The 12,829-nt window shown below is 35.2% G+C and overlaps 1 protein-coding gene across 1 annotated transcript in view; it reads right to left on the bottom strand.

The window, feature by feature from the left end:
* Positions 1 to 12,829, bottom strand: part of abcc8b (ATP-binding cassette, sub-family C (CFTR/MRP), member 8b) — a 63,576-nt gene that overhangs the window by 32,338 nt on the left and 18,409 nt on the right. Inside the window, exons 10-19 of the mRNA XM_022685698.2 lie at positions 11,775 to 11,909; positions 10,426 to 10,588; positions 9,109 to 9,149; positions 7,600 to 7,751; positions 5,338 to 5,446; positions 3,996 to 4,127; positions 3,810 to 3,882; positions 1,998 to 2,103; positions 1,368 to 1,400; positions 1,220 to 1,258 (exon numbers count right to left, since the gene is read on the bottom strand). Of these exons, the coding sequence (XP_022541419.2) occupies positions 1,220 to 1,258; positions 1,368 to 1,400; positions 1,998 to 2,103; positions 3,810 to 3,882; positions 3,996 to 4,127; positions 5,338 to 5,446; positions 7,600 to 7,751; positions 9,109 to 9,149; positions 10,426 to 10,588; positions 11,775 to 11,909 (983 nt within the window). The remainder of the gene's footprint in view (positions 1 to 1,219; positions 1,259 to 1,367; positions 1,401 to 1,997; positions 2,104 to 3,809; positions 3,883 to 3,995; positions 4,128 to 5,337; positions 5,447 to 7,599; positions 7,752 to 9,108; positions 9,150 to 10,425; positions 10,589 to 11,774; positions 11,910 to 12,829) is intronic.

Raw genomic sequence — 12,829 nt, 5'->3', positions numbered from 1 at the left:
AGGACCATACGATTGTTAAGAGTGCAAATATGGACAATAAAACCAAACATCAACTAAAACTATAATCAAAATTGATTACAGTAGGCCTACAATGAATCTGACACACACTTTTTAATAGTAAAATGTAAAAAACTAAATTAACTCAGAGTTGATTTATTTTGTTAGCTCAAAATAGACTTTCTCCATCGATAAATGGAAACACAAAGACTTTTCCAAAACTTTCCAGGTACTTTTATTTTCCCAAAACTAAAAGTAATCCAGGCCTGGAAATTGCTATTTTAAAATTCCATGACTTTCCAGGTTTTTTATGACCCCTGGATGAACCCTGGAGTCTGGACCATTGATAGCATAGTTGCTTCTAATTACTCCTTTAAAAAGTTACTTAGTTACTTTATAGAATACTTGATTTAAAAGGTAAGTTACACAAAAATCAACTAAAACTATAATTAAAATTGATTATAGTAGGCCTAAAATGAATCTCAAAATTAGGTTTTCTTCATCAGTAAACGGAAACACAAAGATTTGTAGACCAAATTTCCATGATTTTTCCAAAATGTTCTGGGTATTTTTATTTTTCCTAAACGTATCCAAACGTATCAAATTCCATGACTTTTCCAGGTTTTTATGACCCCTGGACGAACCCTGGAGTTTGGACCAGTGATAGCATAGTTGCGTTTAAAAAGAAAAGTAATCTGATCACTCCTTAAAAAAGTAACTTAGTTACTTTTAAAATTAAGTAATCCATAAAGTAACTAATTTAGATTACAAGTTAATTTTTTAGTTACCACCCCCTCCCAACCTCAACATAAAGACGACAAACCGTTTTGCCAATAGGCGTGTTCGACTTCACGCAGACCTAAATTAATATACAGCTCTGGAAAATAAAATTACACACTTAAAAATGATGAGTTTCTTTGATTTTACCAAAATGAACATGTCCAACGCTTCTCAGCAGAGGAAACTGAGCTGCTCGTTCATTACTATGAACACACTGACCAAAGTTCAGTTAATCTCACTCACAAGATATCACCTCACAACTTCTACAAGTAAAGTCTTTTTCAAGCCCTTAGTCCACTGAGGTAACACCTTGTGGTTGTTTTACATGGTGCTATCCCATAACTTTTGGCATATTAGTGTTATACCACCATCTCTTATTTTTGTTAAAATGACTGTACTGTATGTATTAAATAATAATTTGTATATTAAATTAATTACTTACTCTGGTGATTTAGCTTCGGCGACAGGATTTCCGTTCAGCCTGTGAAACAAAAGTATAAAACAGAATAAAATAAATATCATTTTTCAGCTCTTTGGGCCATTTTAGCATATTTTTTGTCCAAACGGAATAAAAAACCTGCAGAATTTACCTGTCATTTCCTTCCTCTTCCTGATCTGGTAATCTGCACAATAAGAAAAGGTACATAATATACAGTATTTACTAAATATGCCCATATCTGGCACTGTATGAGTGGAACGCATTCGCGACAGCGCAGCGCTTCACGTTAAGTTTCACTTTAACCCTTCAGTCAGAATCTCAGGAGCTGTGAATGAGTAAATGTGTATATATGGGCATCAGACCAGTATTCCCACGTCAGTGCATCCCTACAAAAAATATTTACATTTTGTAATAAAGTATTTTACCATATTACCCAGACTTACTGTAGCTTACCTGACATTAAATTCCTGAAATTATATATACATATATAGACAGACAGATAGACAGACCAACAGATGGAGTTAACAGAGTAAACGTTGTAATAATAATTACTTTTTTATATTTATTGCTTACTTATTACTTTTTTACTTATAACTGCCCTTACTTTTAAAATACAATTATAAAATATTTTTGTATACAACTTGGTATACAAATGTAAGTATACAAGTTGACCTGAGGACTTTTATTATGAAGCCCACAATAGCAGATTAACCACAGCAGCTAACGGCTGGTGATGCTAACTGTAATTTAGCATAATGTAAAACTGTAAATAATCAGTTACCTGTTCCATATCACTCGTCCTGAGATCTTCTGCATCTCTCCCAGAGCAGCCAGCAACAGAGAGGACTTTCCACAACCCACCTGACCCACAATCATCGTCAACTGACCTGATACACACACACACACACACACACACACACACACACATATATATATACACATATATAAAACACACATCACACTGAGAAATCATAGCGCAAAAGAGCACCAGATCGACCAATCCGATCAATTTCATAAAGACAGTACTAAACCACATGTTGCATTGATCCTTAAAGCAAATATGAGGACTAAGTGATTTCTGTTCATGGTATAATCAATGTCTCAGGCTCCTGCCGGTTCGTAAATACACCAATAATTCAGTTAAAAATCCTTACCAGAGTTTCTACTCTAATCAGAATTAATCTGTTCAACTCCATCTGTAAAGCTCTGCTTATTATAGTGTTATTTTAACCAGCAAATCATTAAAACCAAAATGACCCACTATTCAGCCCAGTGTTCACTTCGGTTCAGTTTAAAATTAAATTAAAATTAAAACAGGGATTTAAAAAATGATAAAAACTCAACATCAGCATCTACTGGTTTAGCATTTATTTAGATTATTATCAGTAAGGACTATCAGCAACATGTGTTGGTGAGTACCTTTTTTTTACGGACTATAAGGTGCAGCGAATTTTAAAGCACATTTTTAGCGACACTAGTAATAAAAAAAAACTAATTAAGCAGAACTAATTAAGCAGGGCGCCTAAGTAAACAAAACTGTTTATTTGGGTGAGTAAAGAACTTCAGTTTATTTACAGTAAAATTAGATTTCCAGATTTACACTAAGGCAGGGTGCAGCAGCATTAGCATTAGCAGCTAAGAGTAAATGCCACCTGACAGAGCTACACTGAGGAACCTTGAGTGTTCTGGTAAGCCAGGAAGATATTACCTAGCGGTTTTGTTCCACGTAGCTTGTTTTAACACGGTAAACACACAGACTACAATTAAAAGATTGTAAGTGTGACTTATAGTGCAAAAAATATGGTATGTGTGATTTTAACTAGCAAACCAAAAAACAGCGTGAAACTACACTGGACTGACCCACCGTTCAGCCAAGCATTAATTAAAACAATTGATTAAACAAATTAAACAAAAATTAAAACAATCATTAAAAACACTAAACTATATATATCAGCATTAGTTAATTCAGTATTTATTTAGATGATTATCAGTGAGGACTATCAGAACAGAAGGTTAATGTGTGTGAGTAAGTGGGAAACAGAATGAAGCTCAGTAAGTGTTATTACTTTATTCTGAACTAATGCATTTTAGTTTATTCCATTAAAGACCAAAGAACAAAAAAATAGGTCCAAGAATAAAATAGACTGTTGTGGTTTAATAACAGGGTTCATACAGTTTTTAACCAAGAAATGTCCATGACTTTTTCATGCCTTCAAGGCAAATTTTAATGATCATACGATTTACAAAACATCAGTGCAGACATAGACAATAAAAGTAAAAATAAACTAAAACTATAATCAAAATTGATTACAGTAAGCCTAAAATTAATTTGATTCTAAAAAAAATACTGAACTAATTCTGAGATGATGTATTTGTTAGCTCAATTAAGCTTTTCTCCGTTGATAGACCAAAAGAAAGAAAAAAGAAAGATTTGTAGAAGCAAATTTCCATGACTTTTCCAAAACTTTTTGGGCATTTTTATTTTTCCAAAATCTATCCAAGCCTGGAAATTGCTATTTTAAAATTTCATGACTTTTCCAGATTTTTCATGACCGTATGAATCCTGTAATAAGTAAATTGAGTTATAACTCACCAAACGGAACTTGAATGTCAATGTTGGTCAGTGTTGGGGATCCAGGCGTCCAGGTAAAATATCCATTTACGATCTATAAACACCAAAAACACAGTGTACTTACATTAATATCAATCTAACTGACTGTACATTATTTTATATAACTAGTTTTTATATCTCATTTAACTCTATAACTCCCAGTCGTACCCTGATACAGATGTTCTCCTCTCTAGTGGAGGAGTTCAGGTCCTGGTCCTGCTGGGTCAGGTTGCTGTTCTCGTCCTGCTTGGCTTTATTCTTACGGTTCACCAGTCTGGAGGCCTGGAGCTGCAGCATGTACTAAAAAACGAAAAACAGCTTTTTAGTCATGAACTCAAAACCCATGGCTCTATTTTATCGATTTGTAGGTCTTTGCTATCGTAACGACGGGAAAAGTACACCTTGTGCGGCTCTAAAGGAGCAAAAGTCATGTACTAATTCTCTTAATTAATGATGAGTGTGGTTAATTTTGGGCATAACATGAAATAATAAACCAATCAGAGTGTCTCTTGCTCATCATTCCCTTTAAGAGTAGATCAGGTGAGCTCTGACTTTGGTGGATTGCTATTTTAACGGTGCAGCTACCCGGACGTGTCCAACAAACACTTCTCGCCCCGGCTAGCACTGCTGAAGCATTAGCTGCTAACCATGCTAAGTGTTAGCACTTTTGCCGTTCAGAGGTGAGTAAAATCGACCTGTAGCCTGCTGCTAACCTCAGCTAGCACTGCTGGAGCATTATTAGCATTTGCCATTAAGCGCTAGCCCTTTTGCCAGTGAGTATATCACACTGTATTCTGCGTGTTTACCATGTTAAAACAACAATGAGCCGCTAGCTAATATCGCCCTGGGTTAAAGGGTTCGTCAATAAAGCGCAGTCGGGCAGCATTTACTAGGTTAGCCGCTAATGCTAATTCTGCTGCATCTAGCCTTAGTGGAAATCTGGAAATCTAAGCTTACTCTAAATAAACGTAAGCGCTTTACTCACCCAAATGAAAAGTTTTCAGGAGATAAATCTGTGTAGATTAATATCCAGCACTTGTTTGATTTTAATATATATATACTTTGTTTAAGAATTACAGTTTTGTTTACTTAGCTTAGCTTTACAGGTCTCATCACCCAGCACTGAGAACTGCGAAATTGGAAAGAAAACAGTGACACCCCTGTTCCTTACTAGTGTCGCATAGTCCGCCTTATAATGGGGTGCACCTAATAGTGCGAAAATACGGTAGTAGTCTGTTCTTTGTTAATGTAAAAGTTGGGTTTGTGTTGCCAAGATAGCGATGAACATCTGTCTGACTGTTGGCGTCTGTCTAGGTTGTATTCAGTCAGTGGAGCTCCTGTGTTTTCTGTTACCAAGATAAACAAGCAAAACTCCAGAAATGTACCTGAACACACCTCATTTCCAGTGGGGTGTAAGATATCAATGAGCATTGTAACGCGACTTGTGCTGAGTGTAAGATAGAGCCCTTATACTCTAAAATATGAAGATAATTATTGAGTCTATACTCACCACGGATTTGATCTGGCTGTGGTTGCCTGTGTTGGTGGGTGAAGGTGTTTTGGGTTCATGATCGAGTTCAATCTCCCCACTGGAGAGAAATTCACCAACTTTCTGTATACTGAAATAAACACAAAAGATAATAAACTTTAAGGCAGGGGTCTCAAAGTAGCGGCCCGCGGGCCACATGCGGCCCGCGACGCGGTTTCATACGGCCCCTCACGGGTTAACAAAATAAACATACATCTGGCCCGCAATTCAATTTAATTATTTATGCTTTATTATGTTCGTTTTCATATTTTATCTTAACTTGTATTTTGGTGTGTGTGTGTGGTTTTTGTTTTTTTTTTTGCTTACGCTGCGTTGCCTGCTTTAGTAGTCTTCAGTAGCCTTCAACAGTCTAACCTTGCAGCCGTGGTGTGTCCACTAAACTCCGTAGTTATAAACATCCTGAGGTTAGCAGCGCGCTAACTGACCTGTTTATAATGTAATCCGAGCAGTGCCTCCGTGACGCTGCTCTAAACTGCTGCTGTTAGCTGCTTGGGCTGAAAGATGAACTGTAGAGAGCTGTATTATCCGGTTAGTGGGGTTATTTTATTTCATACACAGAAGAACTTACAAATTTTTAAAAACGCTCCAGACTGGCTCAGCTGAGTCCTGTAGCCCGTGGCTGGGCTGCAGCTCTGACTAAGCAAAGACTGCGGGCTTGTGGTGCTGCAGCTGCAGCTCCGACTAGTGGTTGGATGAGGAACTGCTAAATCTGAGGAAATGCTAAATCTGTCACAGCTCACAATTTTTGATTTTATATTTATTAAGCCTTATTTCAGTATCAAACGTTTTGATCAAAGTTAATATAACTTATACATTAAAAGGATTTATGTTAATAGAGCAACAAGCAACCATTTTTCCATGCAACTGTAATATTTGATTGAATAAATAGTATATTGAGAGTTATTTAACATTAAGGAGTAATTACATTCATTTTGTATTACATCTGGTTACATTTTCTTATATTTATAAGTTACATCTGGCCCTCAGAGGACAGCCAATATGCCAATGTGGCCCTCGGCAAAAATGAGTTTGAGACCCCTGCTTTAAGGTTTAGCTCACGACTAGGTCTATCACAATCAACAGCCTAGACGATACATTATCACAGAAATAACTGCAAAAAACTATAATATTGGTCAATTTAAAACAATTTAGTGCCACTAACATAATTATAATATATAATAATGCATTTACACTGACATTAACAATGGGAAATAAATGTTTATTTGCTACTATTCAGTAAATAATCACTTTTATTATTTATAATTACAACTGAAATTATGATTTTTTTTAAATATTCTAAATCATATAAAACATAGATAAAATGTTTTTAAACAAAGTAGATACACCGACTCATTCATGTTATATCAACAACGTAATAATAATAATACTGACAGTCCTACTCATTGCCCAGTATATGGTGTTTTTGACCATTAAATACCAGCAAATTTATTATTATTTATTTATTTATATTATATTTTATTTATTACATTCTTTTAGTATTGTATTTTCTGTCTTACCTATTGGACTTTTACCTTCTTAATTATTTTGTTTATGTTATCCTTTTTTTTTTTATTTATTATGTCCTTTTACTTACTTTATTTTCTGTTTTATCATTTGGCCTTCTACATATTTATTTATTTTATTTATAATATTATTTTATTACTGTATTTTCTGTCTTACCTGTTGTCCTTTTACCTTTTAAACTATTTTGTTTATGTTCCTTTTAATTATTTTATATTCTCTTTTACCTTTTTAATTTTATTTAATACTTTTTTAATTTTATTTACTTATTTTTTGCTTCAAAAAAAATTGGATGTTTTTGAACTAACCCTAAAATAAAGCTTCAGACAACAAGTATAGCTTAGCTAATAGATTACAACTGAGTTAAGGGGAAAATGTGTGAATTTATTTATTTTATTTTTTATTTTATCTCTTTATTTGCAGTAATGTTGCTTTATTATCAGGTTAAAGCTCTTGTGCAGTATTTACAGTATTTACTGAGTGTGATGAGAGAGTGTAAAGTGGTGTGTGCTGTACGCTACAGGCGTTTTTACTGTATAAACTCGGCTCTTTAAAAGCTTCTTTTGTTGCAGTGCTGAAACCGACTCGCCCTGGGCGCTGCTTTCTGATTGGTCGATTCCCGGCTTTATCACAGAGCTGTTATATAACTGTAATCACAGAGCGATCTGATTGGTTCTGGGGTATCCGGAGACGGTCAGTTACCTGACGAGGGCTTTAACGGTGGAGTGCAGGACGCTGGAGAGCAGGAAGAGGGGCGTGACCAGGATGTGGAAGAGCGAGAGCGAGGCGAAGGCCACGGCCGGAGACAGATCCGGATCAGCTGATCTCTGAACGTTAACGTGCACCACAAACGTCTGCAGACAAAACAACGCGCAAAATTAATCATTCATACGTACAGAACAATAATATATATACAGCTGAGTTACATAAACACACTAAACTACTAACTTTATTATTAATTAAAATTCATCATTCATACGTACACTACAATATTATATACAGCTGGGTTACATAAACACACTGATCTTTTATTCTATTTTCTGTTTTACCTTTTTACTATTTTTAGCTACTTATTATTAAAATCTTTTATTTTTTCTTATTATTCAAATTATTTATCTATTTTATTTGACTGTTTTAAATTTCAGCCTGTCCACTTTTATTCTAATTACTTTATTTTCTCTTTTACCTTTTTATTTGTTTTATTTATAACTTCCTTTTATTTATTTTATGTTATGTTTTATCTTTCAGCCTTTTTATGTATTTCATTTATTTAGTCCTTTTATTATATTATTTTATGTTTTACCTTGTTGACCTTCTACCTTTTCAATTATTTTATTTTTTTTGTCCTTTTTTATTATTTTATTTGAAATGTTTTTGCCTTTTTTTTACCTTTTTAATTGTTTTATTTATTATGTTCTTTACTTATTTTATTTTCTGTTTTACCTTGTTGGCCTTTTAGTTTTTTAATAAAATAAAAAATATTTTGTCCTTTATTTTCTGTTTTGGCTTTTTACTTTATTTCTAACGTTTAATTTCTTTATAATCTTAGTGTTATTTTTACATAACTTATTTTTTTAGTCTTTTTAGTAGTCTTTATTATTCTAATTATTCATAAATTTTTATTTGACTGCTTTAAATTTTAGCCTGTCCACTTTTATTCTAACACTTCTGCCTTTTAATTTTTATTGTTTTGTTTATGAAGTTCCTTATTTTATCTAACTTGATTAAGTAATTGATTTAAATTTTAACTGTAGGTCTTTCAGTCCCTCAATGATCCTGAGTCAAAATAAAAATCGATTAATTAGCTGATTGATTGATTGATTGATTAATTGATTGATTGATTGAATTGGATAAACCCTTGTCCTGTTCTAGAATAACAAATATACCTGTTCATAAAAGTAGTAATAATCTTTTTTTTTTAAGTCAGCCTTCTCTTCTGACCTAAAAGTGAACTTTAACATTACAAAACTGACCTAGATATACTGACTAAATGAAATGTCCTAAATATTAAGTAACAAAAACATCAGTATTATCTTTACCAGAACAGTTTACCTTTTTCAGCCTCAAAACAAATTAAAAACTTGCTTTTTCCCACAGGAAAAAACATCAAGTCCACCATAAACTACATTACACAACATTGTCTGCATGGACAAGGCTTTAGATAACAGTAGATATTTTTAATAATAAAGCAGTAAAAGAGCTCAGACTCACAGTCAGAACTGCTGTGATTGGAATGGCTGCATTCATGAAAACTGGAACAAGAAATAAAGTACATTTAATAAATTACACAATTATTAAACTGTATACAGTGAATACAGGCTATGGCAACGGACTACAGCAACAGAGCTTGTGATTATGCAGCTCTGTAAAAAAAATAAGAGAGAACTTAAAAATGATGATTTTCTTTGATTTTACCAAATTAAAAACCTCTGGAATATAATCAAGAGGAAGATGGATGATCACAAACCATCAAACCACCAAACTGAACTGCTTGAATTTTTACACCAGGAGTAAAGCAGCATAAAGTTATCCAAAAGCAGTGTGTAAGACTGGTGGAGGAGAACATGATGCCAAGATGCATGAAAAAAATGTGATTAAAAACCAACCAGGATTATTCCACCAAATATTGATTATTTCTGAACTCTTAAAACTTTATGAATATGAACTTGTTTTCTTTGCATTATTTGAGGTCTGAAAGCTCTGCATCTTTTTTGTTATTTCAGCCATTTCTCATTTTCTGTAAATAAATGCTCTAAATGAGAATATTTTAATTTGGAATTTGGGAGAAACGTTGCCAGTAGTTAGTGCTAGTAAACGCTGCCTTACAGCGCTACACTGAGGAACCCTGAGTGTTCCGGTAAACCAGGACAATATTAGCTGGTGATTGTTTTAACACAGTAAACGTGCAGGCTACAGTCTAAGCCTTCTAGAGCTTAGCGGCTAATGATAATGCTGCTCCAGCAGTGCTAGCCGGGGTTAGCAGCAAACTACAGGCAGATAATACACACCTCTGAGCGGCGAAAGAGCTAGCGCTTAGCGTGGTTAGCAGCTAATGCTAATACTGCTCTAGTCTTAGTGCTGGAGAACGACTGTACCTCTGTGAAGAGGCTTTACTGCTCCTTAATACCTGACTGATAGAATTCATACATAAGGAGCACCGGATTATAAGGAGCTCTGATGCTTTTTGGGAAAATTAATGGATTTTAAGTGCAGCTTATAGTCTGAAAAATACAGTAAATAAAATAACATTGCTGTTTCCGTAAATTAGCTGCTGGAGCTCCTTCACAGCGTCAACCAGCAGCTCAGTTTCCTCTGCTGAGAAGAGTTTGTTGAACACGTCCAGGTAGCTGCACCGTTACAATAGCAATCCACCAAAGACAGAGCTCACCTGATCTACTCTTAAAGAGAATGATGAGCAAGAGACACTCTGATTGGTTTACAACAGTTGACAGCTTGCCTACAGATCGCTAAATAAGCCTCTTTAGACGTGTGTCTGTTGGGAACTGGAGTGTAAATGCAGAATCTCACTGGAGAGGGATGTGTAGAGGGTGAAGGCTCGGAGGCTTCCCAGCTCCTTCTGTCGAGTTTCCTCCACACTGGATCTGAAGATGTGCTCCCAGGCGTACAGCTTCAGCAGCTTAATACCCCTCAGCAACTCGTTAGTCTTCTTCAGCCTCTCGCTGGAGTACTCCTATAACCCAGATACACATAAATAACCACACATTCCTCCTCTTCTGTTAAAAGGGACATATTAAAACTCTTTCCACACAAGTTAATATAGGAATAGGTCTATATTCTATACACAAAATCTCTCTCACATAAAGATAAAGATCTCACAGCTCTATTCTTACCAGTTTCAGTCTGCTTCCGAATGAGCCTTTTAAGGGCTCTGTCACTTTAATGCAAATAAGAAGCTGTTTCTGGCCACTCCCCATGTTTATGCTAAGCGTTTACCATATTTTTTCCAATTTCTGGTTAATCTTCAGAAAGAGTACGAGAGAGAGAGAGGATGAGAAAAAACAAGAGAGAGAGAGAGAGTAAGAGTAAGAGACAGAAAGAGTATAAGAGAGATAGCACACGAGAGAGAGAATGAGAGAGAGAACAAGAGAAAGAAAATGAGAGAGAGAAAGAGAGACAGAATGAGAGAGTACAAGTTAGTATGAGAGAGAGGAAGAAAGAGAGACAGAAAGAGAAAGAAAAAGATAGAAAGAGAACAAGAGAGAAAATAACAGAGAAAGAGTTAGAGAGAGAGAGACTCTAAAATGAAGTCACTTTTGTTGAAAGAATTAGGTGTTTAACAATCTGTTAAACATACACCAGAATGCTGGAAATTACATCTAATTTATTAAAAATCAGTGTCGTCCCTCACCCTCACATTAAAAATGCTTGTAACACCACTGCATCGACCGCATCTGCTGACTTGGCACGGACAGTAGGTATAGATCCCTCCCTCAGACGAAGTCTGCTGGCTTATACCATCATGTACTGTCTGAGGATCTCAACCAGCAGACCTAAATGACTGAAATTGTGTTTCTTCAACTGGTCTAGTGGGTGGGGCTCTAGTGGGGGTTGACGGGTGAGGAGGTTGACTGTTACATCAAGATAATGGCCAAACGGCTCATAGAAGCAAAGATGGATGGATTTGTTTTGTGTTTGGAGTGTTTATGGGGCAGTCGAAATACAAAAGCATGCAAAAGTATGTTTTACATAATATTACCCTTTTAAATATTTAATAATGTATATTTAACTGTAAATAAAAGGACAAACGCTTGTATTTTCCTGTATTGTTTGGAGGGAGACAGTAATAGTGCAGTTTTGTGTGCATAAAGACTTATATTTTACTAAATTTAAGCATATAATTTGAGTGCATTGCTCACCAGAGTGCTCTTCTGTGCTCGAGAGAGCTTAGTGGCTAAAAAGTACTGTATAGGGGCCAGAACAGTGATCACGGCTGCACCAATCAGAGCGCTGATCCCCAGCAGGTAATACAGCAACATCACACCAACCGTAATCTGTAAAAATAAAAGATCATAAATCAGCACTCTCTTATGAGAGGTAATATTGTGTGTGACTTCATTAAAAATCATGTTAGATCACAGTTATATAAAGTTATACAGTTTTATATGAGCAATAAGTTTTGTGATTTTAAATACAGTTTGTGAGTTTTCAGCCTTTTAACTCAGGTTTTTATGTTAATTTAGGAAAGTGGAAATCTGAAAAGAGTTAAATAAACTTTATATAGCTAGAGTTATAGCTCGCACCTCTCCCATTGGCTCCTGCAACCATTTATTTGCATAGTGGCTGTGTCTCCCTCTCCCTCTTACCATCACTGAATAGTGGTTTCCCCCAGACTATATTTGATTGTGTACTGTATTTTTCGCACTAAAAGGAGCATCTAAAATCATTTATTTTTTTCCAAAAATCGTGAGTATTATCAGCCTGTAGTCTGCTGCTAACCTCAGCTAGCACTGCTGGGGCAGCATTAGCATTAGCCACTAACCGCATTAAATATTAGATCTTTCACCATTCAGAACAGAGTATATCAGACTGTATCCTGCTGCTGTCCCCGGCTAGCACTGCTGGAGCAGCATTAGCATTAGCTCGCTCTTTCGCCGTTCAGAGGTGAGCATATCGGACTGTAAACTGTGTGTTTACCGCGTTAAAACAAGCTACGTGGGACAAACAGCTAGCTAATACCACAGTGTAGTGCTGTCAGGAAATCTAAGCTTACTTTAAATAAACGCAATTATGAATTATAGCTCGCACCTTTCGCATTAGCTTTTTAAATAAAATAGCACTTTTCATGGTATTTTGTGGTTGATTTAACTAACATTGCAAATTATCTTCCTCCAAATGCCTACAAAACTTACATATTAAAAGGAACATAAACTATTGTTTATTTATTTATTTTACTCTCCCATTTATTTTATTT

This window comes from Astyanax mexicanus, chromosome 9 (genome assembly GCF_023375975.1).
Source record: "Astyanax mexicanus isolate ESR-SI-001 chromosome 9, AstMex3_surface, whole genome shotgun sequence".
Taxonomy (NCBI): domain Eukaryota; kingdom Metazoa; phylum Chordata; class Actinopteri; order Characiformes; family Acestrorhamphidae; genus Astyanax; species Astyanax mexicanus.
Note: the sequence above shows the minus strand (reverse complement) of the source record. Positions and strands in the feature narration are given on the sequence as shown.